The 23,431-nt window shown below is 41.0% G+C and overlaps 1 protein-coding gene across 1 annotated transcript in view; it reads left to right on the forward strand.

Moving 5' to 3' along the window:
* Nucleotides 1-22,406, forward strand: part of cnnm2b (cyclin and CBS domain divalent metal cation transport mediator 2b) — an 83,664-nt gene extending 61,258 nt beyond the window's left edge. Inside the window, exons 6-8 of the mRNA XM_034188281.1 lie at nucleotides 471-533; nucleotides 20,355-20,533; nucleotides 21,716-22,406. Coding sequence (XP_034044172.1) covers nucleotides 471-533; nucleotides 20,355-20,533; nucleotides 21,716-21,982 — 509 coding nt within the window. The 3' untranslated portion in view covers nucleotides 21,983-22,406. The remainder of the gene's footprint in view (nucleotides 1-470; nucleotides 534-20,354; nucleotides 20,534-21,715) is intronic.
* Nucleotides 22,407-23,431: the final 1,025 nt, after the last annotated feature.

A 23,431-nucleotide genomic window follows, 5' to 3' on the forward strand; every position in this document is an offset into this window, starting at 1 on the left:
ACCCTCGGTGTCTTGGTGGCTTCCCTCAATTTTTGAGGATGTGCTGTTTATTTGCCAAACTCACTCTTCATGTTTCTGATCGGCTCTGGAACATTTGAAAATCGCTGTTTGATGTTTGTCGCCTAACGAGGCGCGAGCACACACCTGACGTTCCACCAGGTGGCAGTAAAACCATAAAGTTCCTCGGATCAACTTGAAGTTTGAGTCTCACAGTGATGTCACAAGTGGGCGTGTCCTCGGTTAAGTTAAACTATTTGATCACTCTCTGCTAATGTCTGCCATCCGCTGCTGAGACACCTAGTGGTCAAAGAGTAAAGTGGCCTCTCCCCCAACGATGTCATCAACAGTGTTCCTCTGATTTGACCACACGTGTGTCCTGTGATTGTATTGATTGTTGTTGCTGTATTGATCATCTCATGTCTAATCACAGCCTTCTTTCCTCCCTGTCTTTGTCCTTTTTTCCCCTCAAGTCTCCCTGTCCTTGTCCCGCACATTTGTGGTCAGTAGGACTGAATCATTAGCGAGATCTCCAGGTACAGTCTTCTTTTCTCCTTATTGATGAACTCGCCTCCCTCTGATTAACGTCAGTAAATAAATTAATTTTTTTTTTTTCTCGCTCACTAACCTGCATGTGCCGTTGTGAATGTTTGCTCATTTTGATGCTGCAGCAGCTGGTCTGTGATCGTCTGTCTGTCTGTCTGTCCTCTCTAACACTTTTTTATGGATTCCGATGACATTTTCTGTTATAGAACAAATATCACTTTCTGACATCGCAAAAGTCCAATGGGGGATGTCAAGTGCTTCCTGGGTCAAGACATTACATGTTGAACAGGCATGGGTGGACTTGAACAGAGAACCTTCCCTTTAGGAAGCACGTGCACCAACCGCTTGCCGCCATGCTGCCCAAATCTAATGGGGATAAAATGGCGCATTCCATTTACCTCAAGAGTCATAAATCACAGCTGGGAATAGCATCAGACCCGATGTAAATGTGTTCCAGTTTCTACAGTGCAAATCAGAAATAAACTGGATGTTAGAGAGCTGCAGAAATATTCGGTCCACCAAAGAGACCTCATGGCAGAGAACAGAAGTTACAATAGTGTTTCAGTTTACTGCTTGGTTTGTATCGCGGCGTAGACACTCATTGTTAGTGTATCAGCGCCTTCATTACAAGCATAAAAACTCCATAGCAACAAGTCCACAGACAGCAGGAGGACAGTGACATGTGCACAACTTATTCAACTGGACCAAAAAAATTAGATTGTCAACAGAAAAAAATTAAAATTTACTCCAGCCAGCTATGTTGGATTGTGCACTCGGGCCATGTGAGGTTCAAAAGAGTTGACGAATTGGAATTCCGACTTCAGGGGTGTTCCTGGGGAGTCGTGACCATCATAACTTCAAAATTCTGGCCTTTGGGTACAGCTGAAATGCACCAAACGTCAGGGATTCTCAGTGCCGTCCTGTTAGTAGTTGGTGGTAATAACTCTGATCAGGTACGCGCTCGGTGAGTGCGCCGCCTCGCAAAAACTGGGACGACTGTGAACAGACTTACAGACACACAACGGAAGATTAAAGGTTCCTGCGGACACATGCTGTCCTCATTTTCATCATAGTGTAAAACAAGAAAAGAAAAAAATTCTGCAGGTTCTCTAAAAATCTTGAGGTGAACCTCGTCAGTGGACATAACGACTCAAAGGTCAGAGGTCACTGAAAGGGACAGCAAATAATATTCACTTTAAAATGATCATTTTGGAATTTATTTATAACAGACTACAGAGAATCAATGTTTTGAGCAAAGCAAATTCCAACTTTTCTCTCTGTTAAGTTTAGAAAAAATATGCCCCCATTTATGTGACATGCTGTTAACACACCCACAATTAAGAGACACGCCCACATTCATGTGGGAAAATGTGTGCAAGTGTTAAACCAGCAGCTGTTTAAAATGTAACAAAAGGAAAGGTTTGTGTTCTTGATGTCAGAGTTCCACAAAATCTGCACTGTGCACGTCCACTCAGAGAACTTTAAACATTAAATAAATAAAAACCTGCACACTGAGCAGAGATCAGGCTCCCGGAAACAATAATAACATGAGCAAAGCGTCGCGCAGCAGCGCAAAGCTCACTCACAGTACAGGGCGAATTTTCAAATCCACAGTAAAACAGAAATGTTCAAATGTCAAACACTTCCTGGATTGACAGACGAGATCCCATGGAATCTCGCGGGAACTCAGTGGCAAGCTCACACTCAAACAGGAAGTGCCGAATTCTCAGTCACAATGAAACAGGAAATGCTCAAATGTCAAACACTTCCTGGGATGGGTGGAGCTAGAGCGGAGACCGGGGTTTCACTGGACTTTCCTGAAATCTGATGGGACACAGATGTTTGACATGTCACAGCACCACACGTCTGGTTGAAAGAGCTGCATTTTGAAATCAGTGAGTCACACTGACTGCTAGGTTCCTCCTGTCCAGTAGTTGGTGCTGTATACCACAAAAAGTTCTAATCCACCTTAGAAGAAGAAGAAAAAAAGTTTGCCTCAGATTTGAACTGAACACGTTGTTTGAACTATGGACTTCTAATCACACCAAACTTATATTGGTGAGTAAACGAGCGTATTTTATGCCAGAAATGAGGTCCAGGTTGTTAAAAGCAGCATTTCTCCTTTAATTCAGGTTGTCTTATTGTTGTTGACTTATTAGTGCAGCAGATAACTGAAACAATCCTTCAAATAGTGATACAAGCAACGAATACAGTTGGAGCAAAATTAATGGAGCAACTTTAACTTTTGACCCCTGTACAAACTGAAACTGACCTTTGACACCATTCTTGCTGCTTTTAATCAATCAATCAATTTTATTTATATAGCGCCAAATCACAACAAACAGTTGCCCCAAGGCGCTTTATATTGTAAGGCAAAGCCATAGTTTTACCTCATAACTCCATATCATTCAGTCACAGATTGTCCAAACTTTACCTTTTTTGGAATCATTATGATCAGACAAATAATGTGGTGTAGTTTTCTATATGATCAGAGCATCTTTTAATTTAGACCAGGGGTGGGCAACTTGTTCCAGAAAGGGCCAAGAGGGGGCAGGTTTTCTTTGCAGCCACTGATTGATTCCACCAGGTGATTTCATTGATTAAGTGAGTCCATCTGCTCAAAGTGATATTAATCAGTGAAATCACCTGGTGGAATCAATCAGTGGCTGTAAAGAAAACCTGCACCCTCTTGGCCCTTTCTGGAACAAGTTGCCCACCCCTGATTTTGACCCCTGTGTAATTCTTCAGTTGACCCCTACCTGGCTGCCTATTGATAATTCAAGTGGCCAATCAGTTTTTCTAAAGCGTTAATCAAATCAAATCAATTTTATTTATATAGCGCCAAATCACAACAACAGTTGCCCCAAGGCGCTTTTTATTGTAAGGCAAAGCCATACAATAATTACGGAAAAACCCCAACGGTCAAAACGACCCCCTGTGAGCAAGTACTTGGCGACAGTGGGAAGGAAAAACTCCCTTTTAACAGGAAGAAACCTCCAGCAGAACCAGGCTCAGGGAGGGGCAGTCTTCTGCTGGGACTGGTTGGGGCTGAGGGGAGAGAATCAGGAAAAAGACATGCTGTGGAGGGGAGCAGAGATCAATCACTAATGATTAAATGCAGAGTGGTGCATACAGAGCAAAAAGAGAAAGAAACAGTGCATCATGGGAACCCCCCAGCAGTCTACGTCTATAGCAGCATAACTAAGGGATGGTTCAGGGTCACCTGATCCAGCCCTAACTATAAGCTTTAGCAAAAAGGAAAGTTTTAAGCTTAATCTTAAAAGTAGAGAGGGTGTCTGTCTCCCTGATCTGAATTGGGAGCTGGTTCCACAGGAGAGAAGCCTGAAAGCTGAAGGCTCTGCCTCCCATTCTACTCTTACAAACCCTAGGAACTACAAGTAAGCCTGCAGTCTGAGAGCGAAGCACTCTATTGGGGTGATATGGTACTATGAGGTCCCTAAGATAAGATGGGACCTGATTATTCAAAACCTTATAAGTAAGAAGAAGAATTTTAAATTCTATTCTAGAATTAACAGGAAGCCAATGAAGAGAGGCCAATATGGGTGAGATATGCTCTCTCCTTCTAGTCCCTGTCAGTACTCTAGCTGCAGCATTTTGAATTAACTGAAGGCTTTTCAGGGAACTTGTAGAACAACCTGATAATAATGAATTACAATAGTCCAGCCTAGAGGAAATAAATGCATGAATTAGTTTTTCAGCATCACTCTGAGACAAGACCTTTCTAATTTTAGAGATATTGCGCAAATGCAAAAAAGCAGTCCTACATATTTGTTTAATAAGCACTTTGAATGACATATCCTGATCAAAAATGACTCCAAGATTTCTCACAGTATTACTAGAGGTCAGGGTAATGCCATCCAGAGTAAGGATCTGGTTAGACACCATGTTTCTAAGATTTATGGGGCCAAGTACAATAACTTCAGTTTTATCTGAATTTAAAAGCCAGAAATTAGAGGTCATCCATATCTTTATGTCTGAAAGACATTCCTGCAGTTCAACTAATTGGTGTGTGTCCTCTGGCTTCATGGATAGATAAAGCTGGGTGTCATCTGCGTAACAATGAAAATTTAAGCAATGTTTTCTAATAATACTGCCTAAGGGAAGCATGTATAAAGTGAATAAAATTGGTCCTAGCACAGAACCTTGTGGAACTCCATAATTAACCTTAGTCTGTGAAGAAGACTCCCCATTTACATGAACAAATTGTAATCTATTAGATAAATATGATTCAAACCACTGCAGTGCAGTGCCTTTAATACCTACGGCATGCTCTAATCTCTGTAATAAAATTTTTATGGTCAACAGTATCAAAAGCAGCACTGAGGTCTAACAGAACAAGCACAGAGATGAGTCCACTGTCTGAGGCCATAAGAAGATCATTTGTAACCTTCACTAATGCTGTTTCTGTACTATGATGGATTCTAAAACCTGACTGAAACTCTTCAAATAGACCATTCCTCTGCAGATGATCAGTTAGCTGTTTTACAACTACCCTTTCAAGAATGTTTGAGAGAAAAGGAAGGTTGGAGATTGGCCTATAATTAGCTAAGATAGCTGGGTCAAGTGATGGCTTTTTAAGTAATGGTTATGAATATTTTTTTCTCTAATAGTTAAAATTTTATTTGCAAAGAAAGTCATGAAGTCATTACTAGTTAAAGTTAAAGGAATACTCGGCTCAATAGAGCTCTGACTCTTTGTCAGCCTGGCTACAGTGCTGAAAAGAAACCTGGGGTTGTTCTTATTTTCTTCAATTAGTGATGAATAGTAAGATGTCCTAGCTTTACGGAGGGCTTTTTTTATAGAGCAACAGACTCTTTTTCCAGGCTAAGTGAAGATCTTCTAAATTAGTGAGACGCCATTTCCTCTCCAGCTTACGGGTTATATGCTTTAAGCTGCGAGTTTGTGGGTTATACCACGGAGTCAGGCACTTCTGATTTAAGGCTCTCTTTTTCAGAGGAGCTACAGCATCCAAAGTTGTGCTCAATGAGGATGTAAAGCTATTGACGAGATAATCTATCTCACTCACAGAGTTTAGGTAGCTACTCTGCACTGTGTTGGTATATGGCATTAGAGAACATAAAGAAGGAATCATATCCTTAAACCTAGTTACAGCGCTTTCAGAAAGACTTCTACTGTAATGAAACTTATTCCCCACTGCTGGGTAGTCCATTAAAGTAAATGTTATTAAGAAATGATCAGACAGAAGGGGGTTTTCAGGGAATACTGTTAAGTCTTCAATTTCTATGCCATAAGTCAGAACAAGATCTAAGATATGATTAAAGTGGTGGGTGGACTCATTTACATTTTGAGTGAAGCCAATTGAGTCTAATAATAGATTAAATGCAGTGTTGAGGCTGTCATTCTCAGCATCTGTGTGGATGTTAAAATCACCCACTATAATTATCTTATCTGAGCTAAGCACTAAGTCAGACAAAAGGTCTGAAAAATCACAAAGAAACTCACAGTAACGACCAGGTGGACGATAGATAATAACAAATAAAACTGGTTTTTGAGACTTCCAGTTTGGATGGACAAGACTAAGAGTCAAGCTTTCAAATGAATTAAAGCTCTGTCTGGGTTTTTGATTAATTAATAAGCTGGAATGGAAGATTGCTGCTAATCCTCCGCCTCGGCCCGTGCTACGAGCATTCTGACAGTTAGTGTGACTCGGGGGTGTTGACTCATTTAAACTAACATATTCATCCTGCTGTAACCAGGTTTCTGTAAGGCAGAATAAATCAATATGTTGATCAATTATTACATCATTTACCAACAGGGACTTAGAAGAGAGAGACCTAATGTTTAATAGACCACATTTAACTGTTTTAGTCTGTGGTGCAGTTGAAGGTGCTATATTATTTTTTCTTTTTGAATTTTTATGTTTAAATAGATTGACTTGATATAAATGAATTAAAAATATAAAATCCAGCTTCCTGATGAAGTGGTGTAGAGGAGGATTTTCTTCAAAAGAAGACCTGAAAGTTCAGCTACAATTTGACAGAAAGTACATTTGAGATGAAAACTAGATTTGATGTTTTGGTGAAAGAAACTTTTTTATTTCTTCATAATTGATGTAAATAAAGTCCAAGACATATTCAGTGACTTGGAAATGTTCATGTTTCCATCCCCTGACTTGTCTGAAGAAAACTGGCAATAAAACTGATTATTATTTACAGATTTTATCAGGTTTTAGAGATTTCCTTTCAGTTTGAGGAAGATAATTTTAGAAATTTTTATTATTTTTGTTTGTATTTCTAGTATTTAAAATGGCATAAACAAATTAAAATGTGTGAAATTCCAAGTGTTCCAATACTTTTGGAGGGCACAGTATCCTAACCTTATGATGAGTGTAAAATGAGTGTGGAATTATTACTGTTTGGTTTAAGAAGGTTTCATTTTCACTGTTGCTGCACTTTGTGTCAAATCATAGTCATATCGTATATCATATGGATATGAAAATTCAGTAAGATATACCATCTATTTTACATTCCAAATCTAAAGTGGAACTCTACTAGTGTTTACTAAGTTACACTGAAATATCTTTAAAAAAAAAAAAAAAAGTGGAGCCACTCAGGTGCCTGGTCTTGAGAACCAGGGATGGCAGGTTGAAAAGCTTTTTTATCCCATGGGAACTCTCCCTACACACCTAAGCGGTTCAAGAATATGGACAACATGTATATGTGACATTTACATGACAATTTATATGACAATATTGAGATATGATAATTTGTCCATATTGTACAGCCCTACTGTCAACTAGCTGAAAACTTTGAATATTAATTTACATCTACATAAAAAAAATGCTTAAAGTGGCAGGAGGTTAAGAGGGCTGTAATTAGGGGGGTCAGCTGAAAAGCAAAAAAACAAAAATGCTTAAAAAGGTGGAGAGTGTGGGGGGCAGAGCCCCTCCAGAAGCTGAAAGGCAAAATAAGGAAAATGCTTAAAAGGCGGGGGGTCAGATGAGTGGAGCCCACCCAGAAGCTGAAAGGTTTTAGTCATGCTAATACTCCCCTGAAGCATTTACTCAAAGTCTGAAGGACCTAAATGACATGGTGAGATGCTGACAAGCTTTGCTCATTCATGTCTGCGACATATACACATTATAATAATACATGACGACAACCGTTCAGTCCAACAACCAGCTGCTCATCTTGCAGACTTCTTCTTCTGTGACTTTTGTTGGCGGCTTGCAATCACAGTGCACTACCGCCATCTACTGGACTGAGGTGCGAACACTTTGGGACATACAGACGACGGTTTCCACAGGCTCTAAAAGACTCACAGCCAATCAGGAGGCGGCAACAGTCTGCACAAGGTGACGTCAATAAATCATCAGCTGACTGACTGCTGATTGGCTGTGAGTCTTTTAAGGCCTGTGGAAGCCTTCAGTCTGTAAGATGGGCAGCTGGTGGGTGTTTTTCTGACATGTGGGGGCGGAGCTTTCTTTGTGTCTTGGTTTATATATATATATATATATATATATATATATATATATATATATATATAAAAGTAGTTAGTGCACTAGGTTTCAGTGCAGAAGGTTCCCGGTTCAAACCCCACTTCGGTCACATTTCTCTATGTAATGTGAAGTTGTGTCAGGAAGGGCACACGGCGTAAAACTTGTGCCAAATCAACATGCAGCTCCACCTCGGATTTGCTGTGGTGACCCCAAGTGAAAACAAGGCACTTATACTTGTATATGTGGGGGGAGGGGGGTGCTTTGTTTGTTTGTTGTCCGTGTGTTCAGTGTAACTTGTATGTTTGTTTGTTGACCGTGTGTTCAGTGTAACTTGTATGTTTGTTTGTTGTCCGTGTGTTCAGTGTAACTTGTATGTTTGTTTGTTGACCGTGTGTTCAGTGTATCTTGTATGTTTGTTTGTTGACCGTGTGTTCACTGTAACTTGTATGTTTGTTTGTTGACCGTATGTTCAGTGTATCTTGTATGTTTGTTTGTTGACCGTGTGTTCACTGTAACTTGTATGTTTGTTTGTTGACCGTGTGTTCACTGTAACTTGTATGTTTGTTTGTTGACCGTGTGTTCAGTGTAACTTGTATGTTTGTTTGTTGACCGTGTGTTCAGTGTAACTTGAATGTTTGTTTGTTGTCCGTGTGTTCAGTGTATCTTGTATGTTTGTTTGTTGTCCGTGTGTTCAGTGTAACTTGTATGTTTGTTTGTTGACCGTGTGTTCAGTGTATCTTGTATGTTTGTTTGTTGACCGTGTGTTCAGTGTAACTTGAATGTTTGTTTGTTGACCGTGTGTTCAGTGTAACTTGTATGTTTGTTTGTTGACCGTGTGTTCAGTGTAACTTGTATGTTTGTTTGTTGACTGTGTGTTCAGTGTAACTTGAATGTTTGTTTGTTGACCGTGTGTTCAGTGTAACTTGTATGTTTGTTTGTTGACCGTGTGTTCAGTGTAACTTGTATGTTTGTTTGTTGACCGTGTGTTCAGTGTATCTTGTATGTTTGTTTGTTGACTGTGTGTTCAGTGTAACTTGTATGTTTGTTTGTTGACTGTGTGTTCAGTGTAACTTGAATGTTTGTTTGTTGACCGTGTGTTCAGTGTAACTTGTATGTTTGTTTGTTGACCGTGTGTTCAGTGTAACTTGTATGTTTGTTTGTTGACCGTGTGTTCAGTGTAACTTGAATGTTTGTTGACTGTGTGTTCAGTGTATCTTGTTTGTTTGTTGACTGTGTGTTCAGTGTAACTTGTATGTTTGTTTGTTGACCGTGTGTTCAGTGTATCTTGTATGTTTGTTTGTTGACCGTGTGTTCATTGTAACTTGTATGTTTGTTGACCGTGTGTTCGGTGTAACTTGTATGTTTGTTTGTTGACCGTGTGTTCGGTGTAACTTGTATGTTTGTTTGTTGACCGTGTGTTCGGTGTAACTTGTATGTTTGTTTGTTGACCGTGTGTTCGGTGTGACTTGTATGTTTGTTTGTTGACCGTGTGTTCGGTGTAACTTGTATGTTTGTTTGTTGACCGTGTGTTCATTGTAACGTATGTTTATTGTAACATGTTTGTTGACTGTGTGTTCAGTGTAACTTGTATGTTTGTTTGTTGACTGTGTGTTCAGTGTATCTTGTATGTTTGTTTGTTGACTGTGTGTTCAGTGTATCTTGTATGTTTGTTTGTTGACTGTGTGTTCAGTGTAACTTGTTTGTTTGTTGACCGTGTGTTCAGTGTAACTTGTTTGTTTGTTGACCGTGTGTTCGGTGTAACTTGTATGTTTGTTGACCGTGTGTTCGGTGTAACTTGTGTGTGTTTGACCGTGTGTTCGGTGTAACCTGTGTTTGTTTGTTGACCGTGTGTTCGGTGTAACTTGTATGTTTGTTTGTTGACCGTGTGTTCGGTGTGACTTGTATGTTTGTTTGTTGACCGTGTGTTCGGTGTAACTTGTATGTTTGTTTGTTGACCGTGTGTTCATTGTAACGTATGTTTATTGTAACATGTTTGTTGACTGTGTGTTCAGTGTAACTTGTATGTTTGTTTGTTGACTGTGTGTTCAGTGTATCTTGTATGTTTGTTTGTTGACTGTGTGTTCAGTGTATCTTGTATGTTTGTTTGTTGACTGTGTGTTCAGTGTAACTTGTTTGTTTGTTGACTGTGTGTTCAGTGTAACTTGTTTGTTTGTTGACCGTGTGTTCAGTGTAACTTGTTTGTTTGTTGACCGTGTGTTCGGTGTAACTTGTATGTTTGTTGACCGTGTGTTCGGTGTAACTTGTGTGTGTTTGACCGTGTGTTCGGTGTAACCTGTGTTTGTTTGTTGACCGTGTGTTCGGTGTAACTTGTGTTTGTTTGTTGACCGTGTGTTCGGTGTAACTTGTATGTTTGTTTGTTGACAGTGCGTTCGGTGTAACGTGTTTGTTTGTTGACCGTGTGTTCGGTGTAGCGTGTTTGTTTGTTGACCGTGTGTTCGGTGTAACGTGTTTGTTTGTTGACTGTGTGTTCAGTGTAACTTGAATGTTTGTTGACTGTGTGTTCAGTGTATCTTGTATGTTTGTTTGTTGACCGTGTGTTCAGTGTATCTTGTATGTTTGTTTGTTGACTGTGTGTTCAGTGTAACTTGAATGTTTGTTGACCGTGTGTTCAGTGTATCTTGTATGTTTGTTTGTTGACCGTGTGTTCAGTGTATCTTGTATGTTTGTTTGTTGACTGTGTGTTCAGTGTAACTTGTATGTTTGTTTGTTGACCGTGTGTTCAGTGTAACTTGTATGTTTGTTTGTTGACTGTGTTCAGTGTAACTTGTATGTTTGTTTGTTGACCGTGTGTTCAGTGTAACTTGTATGTTTGTTCACTGTGTGTTCAGTGTAAGTTGTATGTATGTTTGTTGACCGTGTGTTCAGTGTAACTTGTATGTTTGTTTGTTGACTGTGTGTTCAGTGTATCTTGTATGTTTGTTTGTTGACCGTGTGTTCAGTGTAACTTGTATGTTTGTTTGTTGACCGTGTGTTCAGTGTAACTTGTATGTTTGTTTGTTGACCGTGTATTCAGTGTAACTTGTATGTTTGTTTGTTGACCGTGTGTTCGGTGTAACTTGTATGTTTGTTTGTTGACCGTGTGTTCATTGTAACGTATGTTTATTGTAACATGTCTGTTGACCGTGTGTTCATTGTATCTTGTATGTTTGTTTGCTGACTGTGTGTTCAGTGTAACTTGTATGTTTGTTTGTTGACCGTGTGTTCAGTGTAACTTGTATGTTTGTTTGTTGACTGTGTATTCAGTGTAACTTGTATGTTTGTTTGTTGACTGTGTGTTCATTGTAACTTGTATGTTTGTTTGTTGACTGTGTGTTCATTGTAACTTGTATGTTTGTTTGTTGACTGTGTGTTCAGTGTAACTTGAATGCTTGTTGACCGTGTGTTCAGTGTAACTTGTATGTTTGTTTGTTGACCGTGTGTTCAGTGTAACTTGTATGTTTGTTTGTTGACCGTGTGTTCAGTGTAACATGTATGTTTATTGTAACATGTATGTTTGTTGACCGTGTGTTCATTGTAACGTATGTTTATTGTAACGTTTGTTGACCGTGTGTTCATTGTAACTTGTATGTTTGTTTGTTGACCGTGTGTTCAGTGTAACTTGTATGTTTGTTTGTTGACCGTGTGTTCAGTGTAACTTGTATGTTTGTTTGTTGACCGTGTGTTCAGTGTAACTTGTATGTTTGTTTGTTGACTGTGTGTTCATTGTAACATGTATGTTTATTGTAACATGTATGTTTGTTGACCGTGTGTTCATTGTAACTTGTATGTTTGTTTGTTGACCGTGTGTTCATTGTAACTTGTATGTTTGTTTGTTGACCGTGTGTTCATTGTAACTTGTATGTTTGTTTGTTGACCGTGTGTTCATTGTAACTTGTATGTTTGTTTGTTGACTGTGTTCAGTGTAACTTGTATGTTTGTTGACCGTGTGTTCGGTGTAACTTGTATGTTTGTTTGTTGACCGTGTGTTCGGTGTAACGTGTTTGTTTGTTGACTGTGTGTTCGGTGTAACTTGTATGTTTGTTTGTTGACCGTGTGTTCGGTGTAACGTGTTTGTTTGTTGACTGTGTGTTCGGTGTAACTTGTATGTTTGTTTGTTGACCGTGTGTTCGGTGTAACGTGTTTGTTTGTTGACTGTGTGTTCGGTGTAACTTGTATGTTTGTTTGTTGACCGTGTGTTCGGTGTAACTTGTATGTTTGTTTGTTGACCGTGTGTTCATTGTAACGTATGTTTATTGTAACATGTTTGTTGACCGTGTGTTCATTGTATCTTGTATGTTTGTTTGCTGACTGTGTGTTCAGTGTAACTTGTATGTTTGTTTGTTGACTGTGTGTTCAGTGTATCTTGTATGTTTGTTTGTTGACCGTGTGTTCAGTGTAACTTGTTTGTTTGTTGACCGTGTGTTTGGTGTAACTTGTGTTTGTTTGTTGACCGTGTGTTCGGTGTAACTTGTGTTTGTTTGTTGACCGTGTGTTCGGTGTAACCTGTGTTTGTTTGTTGACCGTGTGTTCGGTGTAACCTGTGTTTGTTTGTTGACCGTGTGTTCGGTGTAACTTGTGTTTGTTTGTTGACCGTGTGTTCGGTGTAACCTGTGTTTGTTTGTTGACCGTGTGTTCGGTGTAACCTGTGTTTGTTTGTTGACCGTGTGTTCGGTGTAACCTGTGTTTGTTGACCGTGTGTTCGGTGTAACTTGTGTTTGTTTGTTGACCGTGTGTTCGGTGTAACTTGTGTTTGTTGACCGTGTGTTCGGTGTAACGTGTTTGTTTGTTGACCGTGTGTTCGGTGTAACGTGTTTGTTTGTTGACCGTGTGTTCGGTGTAACTTGTGTGTTTGTTTGTTGACCGTGCGTTCGGTGTAACTTGTATGTTTGTTTGTTGACAGTGCGTTCGGTGTAACGTGTTTGTTTGTTGACCGTGTGTTCGGTGTAACTTGCATGTTTGTTTGTTGACCGTGTGTTCGGTGTAACTTGCGTGTTTGTTTGTTGACCGTGTGTTCGGTGTAACTTGCGTGTTTGTTTGTTGACCGTGTGTTCGGTGTAACTTGTATGTTTGCTAACAAGGGGAAAATGTATGAATGAAAACATTAAACTTCTAATCAAACTCCAGATCAGACCAGGCCCACCATGGCCTTTGACCCCAGGGTTTCCATGCTGCTTAGCACTGGTACCACAGTCTCTTGTGCAAAGAGACTGGTAGCGTGTTTTTGAAAACAATATGACAAGATGACAGGGTTTTTCTCTATATTGTCGATATATGTATTATTAAATACAACCCCTGTCAAAAATGATGGAATCACCGGCCTCGGAGGATGTTCATTCAGTTGTTTAATTTTGTAGAAAAAAGCAGATCACAGACATGACACAAAACTAAAGTCATTTCAAATGGCAACTTTCTGGCTTTAAGAAACACTATAAGAAATCAAGAAAAAAAATTGTGGCAGTCAGTAACGGTTACTTTTTTAGACCAAGCAGAGGGAAAAAAATATGGAATCACTCAATTCTGAGGAAAAAATGATGGAATCATGAAAAACAAAAGAACGCTCCAACACATCACTAGTATTTTGTTGCACCACCTCTGGCTTTTCTAACAGCTTGCAGTCTCTGAGGCATGGACTTAATGAGTGACAAACAGTACTCTTCATCAATCTGGCTCCAACTTTCTCTGATTGCTGTTGCCAGATCAGCTTTGCAGGTTGGAGCCTTGTCATGGACCATTTTCTTCAACTTCCACCAAAGATTTTCAATTGGATTAAGATCCGGACTATTTGCAGGCCATGACATTGACCCTATGTGTCTTTTTGCAAGGAATGTTTTCACAGTTTTTGCTCTATGGCAAGATGCATTATCATCTTGAAAAATGATTTCATCATCCCCAAACATCCTTTCAATTGATGGGATAAGAAAAATGTCCAAAATATCAACGTAAACTTGTGCATTTATTGATGATGTAATGACAGCCATCTCCCCAGTGCCTTTACCTGACATGCAGCCCCATATCATCAATGACTGTGGAAATTTACATGTTCTCTTCAGGCAGTCATCTTTATAAATCTCACTGGGACGGCACCAAACAAAAGTTCCAGCATCATCACCTTGCCCAATGCAGATTCGAGATTCATCACTGAATATGACTTTCATCCAGTCATCCACAGTCCACGATTGCTTTTCCTTAGCCCATTGTAACCTTGTTTTTTTCTGTTTAGGTGTTAATGATGGCTTTCGTTTAGCTTTTCTGTATGTAAATCCCATTTCCTTTAGGCGGTTTCTTACAGTTCGGTCACAGACGTTGACTCCAGTTTCCTCCCATTCACTCCTCATTTGTTTTGTTGTGCATTTTCGATTTTTGAGACATATTGCTTTAAGTTTTCTGTCTTGATGCTATGATGTCTTCCTTGGTCTACCAGTATGTTTGCCTTTAACAACCTTCCCATGTTGTTTGTATTTGGTCCAGAGTTTAGACACAGCTGACTGTGAACAACCAACATCTTTTGCAACATTGCGTGATGATTTACCCTCTTTTAAGAGTTTGATAATCCTCTTCTTTGTTTCAATTGACATCTCTCGTGTTGGAGCCATGATTCATGTCAGTCCACTTGGTGCAACAGCTCTCCAAGGTGTGATCACTCCTTTTTAGATGCAGACTAACGAGCAGATCTGATTTGATGCAGGTGTTAGTTTTGGGGATGAAAATTTACAGGATGATTCCATAATTATTGCCAGGGGTTGTATTAATGTCTTCACTTTGATGTACTCTCTGTAATCATGTCTTTGATTCTGTTCTCTATTTTTTATATATACATATATGCGTATGTGAAAATTCATGTCCTATAGCGGCCGACGTATCAGATGGCCAGCTTGTCATATTGGCTATCACGCCACACTCTGTGATTGGCTGTAATGTAACCGCCGAAAATGTGAAAAACAAACCGAACAGCACTGGTACCACAGTCTCTTTGGAGGAATGGGACCAACTTACGTTGTAAACAAAGGCTGCAGCCAATCAGAGAGTGGCGTGTCTCAGCCAATCAGCAAAATCCTGACTAAAAGTCATGTGACCAAATAACCTGATACCGACTCCTTTGCCTTAGCTGGAGGAGTGGAACCAACTTATTCTGCTGGGACCTTAAATGACCCCGCCGGACACACACCAAAAATCTGCTCAGAAGTTTTAATGTTTAATGACTTTGAATGTTTCTTAAAATGGTCAAACAGTTTTTCAGCAGTGGTTTAAAATCCTCAAGTCATTTTACATGAGTTTTCAACCGCAGCTGATCTGTTTTCTAAACTGGTTTTAAACTGTTTCAAACTGGCAGCAAATGAGCTTAAACTGAATTAAACCTGTCTACATTTGAGAAACTGGTTTTGTCCGTTGGTCCTGATCAGTCAGAAGCTGATTGATCATCTTTTTTTGTGAGGCAGACTGACTTTGTTTATTCTGTGCACCACCTTAAGCAATTTAAGAGTCATTTTATTAAAAATCATTTCAGCTGCAGTTTGCCAGAACTGTTTGATCTAAAGTCCTTCTGTTCCTCTCCAACGTGACGAACCAGCAGTGCAGCAAACGTTTGGGTCTGCAGGTTCTGGTGATGCCTTCAGGGCCGTGACGTCGTCTTGGTGACTGTCCACTTGACTGTAGAATAAATCGACACTGATGACGCCATCTTAGTTCTGGGCCGTGTCCTCGGGGACAGACGGCCCCGGGCAGCTCGACCCGCCTCCGTCCACACGTTCAAATCTTTATTAAAATGAGAGCAAACCTTTTATTCTTTCTCATTTGATTGGCTCTGTGATGCTGAGCAGTTCCCACCTGCTGTCTGTGTCACTGTTCATGCTTTTAAAATAACGGTGCTACATGAATAAACTGAAGTATTTGGTGCCCGTGATTAGTTCAAGGACCGTTTGAAATTTAACCCATCAACAGTTTCTATTTTGTAGAGGTTCTGGCTGATAGAAGGTGTCATTTTCTTTTTTATTATTATATATATATATATATATATATATATATATATATATATATATATATATAAACACAAACCTGACTTTCAAATCCATTTGGTTGTGATTTTGAAAGGATCCATTTGGTTGTGGTTTTATTGATGTGTCTCTTGTTGTTGTTGTTGTTGTCTTGACCTCTGCGGTCTGCAGAATACAGAGTGTTAATCTGCAGGAACTCACATGCCGGGTCTTTGACTCTCTGTTCCCGGTCTGTGCCTGCACACACACACACACATATTCTGATGTGGATTACATACATTCCAGTCTGTAGTTGCATTAGCGTTTCCACTGTGCTGTGTGTGATTTTCTTCTTTAAGAAGTGGAAAACATAATCTGCCTTTAATTAAATATGAAAAATGCTTCTGTGTGGCAGGAAGCAGCTCAGCTTTTTCGGAAAAGTCCATCTTAGAATTTTTGTACCAACGTGGGAAAAAAAAATCACAGATGTTGTGGATCCGTTTCTGGAGCTGATGCAGGAGACATCAGGAACCTTCAGCAGATGTCCTATTCTCTGATTTAGTTCACATGCTGTCCTGCAGCGCCCTCTATGGCCAGAGCACAGTAGTTCTTATTGAATAGTTTCTTTTAAATTTTTGTTTGTCACTCATCTTTGATTCTTAAGTGCAATTAAAAATTAAAATCGTGCTGAATTCCTGCAAATGAATTGTAATGTAGGACTACGACCTGTGTTCCATCTCACTGTGATGTCCAGCAGCGCCTCAGGACGTCCCAGAGAGCGGGCCGCTCATTCCAACCAAACACTTTGTGAAAATCAGCACAGTACCACAGATATTCATGTTTGCGTTCTGGGTTCTGAGTACGAGGATGCAGTTGATCGTTGAGTTTTTGGGTCTGAAGTCTGACTCTTCCCGCCACTCAGCCGCAAGGAACTGGGACTGAATCCTGTCAGGAATAGTCCTTGAATGCACTTTTCCTGGCACAGAGAGCCGAGTCATTACTGTCCGCATGGTGACCTTTTCCTGACTGGAACTAGTCCTTTCTTCCACTCATTTGGGATGATTCCTGTCTCCCAGAGTGGGAAAACAGCATCTCCACCTTCCTGGAGGAGCTCAGCTCCAGTACCACAGATCCCTCAGCTATTTCATGACCTTTGTGGTCTCACCAGCATCTAGTAGTTCACAGTTGACTGGAGAATCATCCACATGAACCCTGGCACTGGAGATGTCTCACATCCAGGCAGGAGGCTCAACCTGGATGTGAGGCCACCTACTTTGAGCCGATGTATCAACATTGGCTCAAAGTAGGTGGCCTCATGTGTCAGTACAGCAGAGACATCTGTCAGGACTGAAGCATCTCCGCCATGACTGCAGTGGCACGAGATGTAGGTCTGGAGGAATAAAGTACTTTGATTCCTCTGTGAGCAGATCGAGGGTCACTAGACCACAGATGAGTCACCTGATCACAAACGCCTCCATGTCCACTCAGGACCTCCATGGCCACTTCCTCAGCTCCCTGTCCAGCCTAGAATTTCAATCAAAGCCATCACAGATATGAAGGACCTCCTCCTGTGGACAAAGGGCAAACCCAGTACAGTCTGCAGCAACGTTCAGTGTCTAGTTGTGAAAGAACTCCCACTTTCTATTCAGGTCAACAGTTGTTCATGTCTGTAAAGACTGTTTCTTGGGAATTTGCACAAACTGATCATGAAGTCAGGTCAATGGAAGGAGCTGGTCTGCTGCACAAACTGACAGTCCCAAAGAGCGCCAACTAGAGGAGCGACCAGACCTGAAGTTGCTGTATCCAGCCACACAGATCCGGTGTCGCCAACCGAACGGTGCCTCCTAAAAATTTCTGCGCGTCAGCAGCAACTCACTGATTATCGCCTCGTTTCTGCTTCAAACTGCCTCCAGTCATCATCTGCTCAGTGACAGATATCTGAAACTTTTCTACAACAATCATTTCCACATAAATTCAGCATTATTTCATCATAAAAGATGGAGGAAGCGATCAGAGCGCCGCAGCAGCTCGTCTGAGTCTGACTGTCTACACCCAAAGTGATCAAAGAGAATAACGTGATGATTAACCATCAGATGACAAAGTAAATGTTTTAAGCAGAAACAAGGTGAATCACTACTGATGCACCAAAATGAGGCATCCACAGTGAAGGCAGGGTGGGAGTGATTTTTAGGGGGACCGTTCGGTCAGCGACACCGGTCCCAGAAGTGACATCATTTGAACCTGGAGGTTATCTTGAGTTTTGTTCGATGTTACTCATGTGTTGGATGTTTTGGACTCATGTCGTTCAGTCGGGACACTTTCCACAGAGACACGAAGACACGCCCCCTCTCTGCAGCAGCTCCTCTCCATTTAAAGTAGCACAAGTTGTTTTGTTGTTGTTTTATGCTTCTCTTTGCCTTTGTGGTGTTTGTTTGTTTTGACACCTGTTGACCTTTGTTCAGCCTGATGCCAGAGTGCACACCAATATGACCCCTTTGAAAGTGTTCCTGCAATTTTCAGGTCACAACTCTTTTCTCCTGGTTACCATGGGAACCACCATTGATTCTACAACCCCTGGAAAAATTATGGAATCACCGGCCTCGGAGGATGTTCATTCAGTTGTTTAATTTTGTAGAAAAAAAGCAGATCACAGACATGACACAAAACTAAAGTCATTTCAAATGGCAACTTTCTGGCTTTAAGAAACACTATAAGAAATCAAGAAAAAAAGATTGTGGCAGTCAGTAACGGTTACTTTTTTAGACCAAGCAGAGGAAAAAAATATGGAATCACTCAATTCTGAGGAAACAATTATGGAATCACCCTGTAAATTTTCATCCCCAAAACTAACACCTGCATCATATCAGATCTGCTCGTTAGTCTGCATCTAAAAAGGAGTGATCACACCTTGGAGAGCTGTTGCACCAAGTGGACTGACATGAATCATGGCTCCAACACGAGAGATGTCAATTGAAACAAAGGAGAGGATTATCAAACTCTTAAAAGAGGGTAAATCATCACGCAATGTTGCAAAAGATGTTGGTTGTTCACAGTCAGCTGTGTCTAAACTCTGGACCAAACACAAACAACATGGGAAGGTTGTTAAAGGCAAACATACTGGTAGACCAAGGAAGACATCAAAGCGTCAAGACAGAAAACTTAAAGCAATATGTCTCAAAAATCGAAAAATGTACAACAAAACAAATGAGGAACGAATGGGAGGAAACTGGAGTCAACGTCTGTGACCGAACTGTAAGAAACCGCCTAAAGGAAATGGGATTTACATACAGAAAAGCTAAACGAAAGGCATCATTAACACCTAAACAAAAAAACAAGGTTACAATGGGCTAAGGAAAAGCAATCGTGGACTGTGGATGACTGGATGAAAGTCATATTCAGTGATGAATTTCGAATCTGCATTGGGCAAGGTGATGATGCTGGAACTTTTGTTTGGTGCCGTTCCAATGAGATTTATAAAGATGACTGCCTGAAGAGAACATGTAAATTTCCACAGTCATTGATGATATGGGGCTGCATGTCAGGTAAAGGCACTGGGGAGATGGCTGTCATTACATCATCAATAAATGCACAAGTTTATGTTGATATTTTGGACAATTGAAAGGATGTTTGGGGATGATGAAATCATTTTTCAAGATGATAATGCATCTTGCCATAGAGCAAAAACTGCAAAAACATTCCTTGCAAAAAGACACATAGGGTCAATGTCAATGAGCAGATCTGATTTGATGCAGGTGTTAATTTGGGGGATGAAAATTTACAGGGTGATTCCATAATTTGTTCCTCAGAATTGAGTGAGTCCATATTTTTTTCCTCTGCTTGGTCTAAAAAAGTAACCGTTACTGACTGCCACAATCTTTTTTTTCTTGATTTCTTATAGTGTTTCTTAAAGCCAGAAAGTTGCCATTTGAAATGACTTTAGTTTTGTGTCATGTCTGTGATCTGCTTTTTTTCTACAAAATTAAACAACTGAATGAACATCCTCCTGAGGCCGGTGATTCCATCATTTTTGCCAGGGGTTGTATGCCTGTACTTAATGAGGCGCTGCTGACGTGATCTGGTGTGATTATGAAGAATTTCATGTTCCTGATCAGAATGTAACTGGACTCTGAAAGGTCAAAAGGTCACCCCTGGACTTTAAACGATCATTTTTTTGTGCGGTGTTCCATCTGAGTTTAAAGCATTTTTAAACCAACAAGTTGCACTGAGGAGCTCGATGTGGAAACAGTTTTGATCCTTTTCACTTTTGGACGGTTGACAGCGAGCTGTGCGTTTGTTTTTGTTGTCAGCTGTATGATTCCGTAACAGCTTGTTTTCACATGATTTTTTTTGTCTCCTGACAGAGAACAAATCGCCGCCGCGGCCGTTTGGCGTCAACCACTCAGACTCTGTGAACAGGACGGAGCGTCTGGACGCCATCACACCGACGCTCGGCAGCAGCAACAACCAGCTCAACTCCTTCCTGCAGATCTACGTCCCAGACTACTCGGTCCGCGCGCGCTCAGACCTGCAGTACATCAAGGTAACAGGAAGTGATGATGCTTGGAAGGCTTCAGAATAAAGAAAAAAGTCCAAATGATTCCTTAAATCCAGCTGCTGCTAAATGAACACGTTTCCCCCAAAGGTTCTTGGTTCATTATGTTTTATGTGTTTTTGTTGTTTTTTTCTCAAAATGAATTTAATCTCTGAAATGATCTGGATTTATGACATAAATACTCACCAGTGGGATGAGTTAGTTTTTCAGCCTCACACAGCTGGACACAATGGGCTTCCTGCTCCAAGTCTGTTGGGCTGCATGGGGAGCGAACGCTTCTGGATTGTCTTGTCTTCTTCGGGACTTTAGCGTCTGACCCAGACTGGCCCAGGTTTGGGTTTGTTGTAGGCTGCAGCAGGGTTTTCACTCTGTGAGCCAGAAGACAATTTTGACCTAATCAGCACCATTTATGGGGACAAAACAGCACTTAGTCCAGCCTCAGTGCACCATCACTGACACACACCGTATGGTGGCCATCCAGCGAGCTGTACCCAGGTAGGGGCCAGAATTTAGAAATCACTAAAATTGACCAACTTTAACTTTTGACCCTTGTACAAACAGAAACTGACCTTGTCACATTTTCCCCCCATAACTCCAGAACATTCAGTCATAGAGAATCCAAACTATACTTATTTGGAATCTTTATGATCAGACAAATATGACTGGAGCATTTTATATTTTTGACCTCTGTGTAATTATTCATTGACCCCTACTTTGCTGCAGCTGCCACCCTGGATGGCCACCATACATTTTGTGTAGATCAGGCAGGACTGTAAGTGTGGTTTAGGCCCCTTAAGTGACACGGAGAGCCTGACTGGCCTGTGGACTACACTGTGGGTTTTGTTGTTTCTGTGTTAATGTCTTTGTGCAACAGAGAAGCATCACCTCGGCACGATGCTGCCACCTCCAGGCTGCAGGTCAACACAAGCGCTGTGATTTGGGTTTCATACATTTGATTTCTCTGATCTTACAGAAGAAATCTTAACAAATTTTGATGTCGTAAAATGGAGTGAAAACATTTTGGCTAAACGCCTGAACGCTAAAGAAAAATCAGGGTGTCTAGAAAACAACAAATGAGTTAATAAGTTTAGTCTGGAAAAAAGGAGACTCTTTCTACACCCTTTGTTCTGACCTTTGACCTGATCCTGTCTCATCATCTTTGTTTCCTAGGTAACGCGCCAACAGTACCAGAATGCTGTCATGGCATCACGCATGGACAAAACGCCGCAGTCGACAGACAGCGAGTTCACCAAAACTGAGCTCACGTTGACGGAACTTCATGACGGGGTGGACACGCCCCCTGTTGTCATCGCCACCGCGGGCACCACGAGCACCACCTCAGCCGTGGCTGTCGCCAACGAGACGTCCCACCTGCTCAACCAGCAGCAGAACTGTGTGGGCCTCAGCAGGACCAATCACAGCGACGGGCCCGTCTAGCCCCCGCGGGACTGGAACCTATCACGGCGAGGCGGTGCCAGGGATCCGCTCCAGCCAGAAGCCCCCGGTCACGGCAGGGCAGTGGGTGAGAGACGGGTGTGGCATCACCCAAAACCCCCACCTGGACACTGTCAGGATCCCTGCTGTACGACGCCCTCCTCTAGAGGGCGCTCGCCGAGTAGCTCCGTTTGTAGGACAATCTGACTTCTCATCGCGGTGACTTGGACTCGAGGACACGTGCACGCAAACCGCGTCTCTGCACACAAATTACAAGCCTGCCCAGGCCAAAGACTTTGGTCCCGCCTTCTTACACTGGACGCACACATACACACACACACACACACACACACGATTCAGGGAAGCGATGTGATCAAACCCAAACGGGCAGAGGCGACGGCTGCATGCAGACTGAACCAAAAACCGCTTGGAAAGAAACCATCAAACCGTGAACCAAGAATGTTTGTTGCTCTATTTATTTATTTTATAATATCGTATGTACATGTTTGCGTGGAGACGCGACGCGGCGTGAACCGGCACACGAGCGCATGCTGGAGCGTGCGTGCACTGCGCACGCGCTACGTGTGTGAAAAACAGCCGTTCATTTACATCACGTGTGTCAAACTCGAGGCCCGCGGGCCGCCACCTACCCAGCATGCAGCTGTGGGCTTTTCTGTTTTCTTTTTTACTTGAAATTTCCTGTCTGAGCTTTGCAGGAAGCAGTTAAAATGACAAAATCTTTAAAACAAACAAACAAAACCCTTTTATTCTTTGGTGATTTGGCCTTTTAATTTAACAGATGTGTTAAATAGATTTTTTTTCAGGCCCCTCAGTGTTTGACATTCCTGATGTACATGAAGAATCTTTCAAAGTACCACTATTATATAATATTATGGATCTTATTTTTACTATTCTAAATCAGGCTTACTGTATCCTTTTCACCTTTAAAAAAAAAATCACACTATTGCCTTGAAAATAAATCAGAATTAATTATTTTAACAGTGCAATGAACTGAAATTTATTTAAGAGATGATTATAAATAAAAATTACTGTATTATTAATTTAAATATATATTTGTATGTGCTGGATGTATATTTATTTGTGTGTGTTTTTTTTAGTTAAACTGCAGCCATCCATCAGCTAATTCTTAATTTCACTTTGTGTTTTGAATAATTTTGCATTTTCTTTCACTCGAGCAGTGACGTCGGCGTCTGTGTGGACGTCACCTGTCCAGGTGGACAAATTCTGTTATAGACTTTTTTTTCCAATTTTACACAGAATCAGACTTGATGATTTCACAGTATTAAACTCTTCTAATGTCTTAATCACTATCAGCTTCACTAAAAACAGAGTCCACATGAACACATCGTTTTGATGTTTGAACCCACAATGTACAATTTAGGACACACACACACAAAAAAAAAAACAAGAAAAGTCTGGCTGCATTCACGT

Source organism: Thalassophryne amazonica, chromosome 15 (genome assembly GCF_902500255.1).
Source record: "Thalassophryne amazonica chromosome 15, fThaAma1.1, whole genome shotgun sequence".
NCBI classification, from domain to species: Eukaryota; Metazoa; Chordata; class Actinopteri; order Batrachoidiformes; family Batrachoididae; genus Thalassophryne; species Thalassophryne amazonica.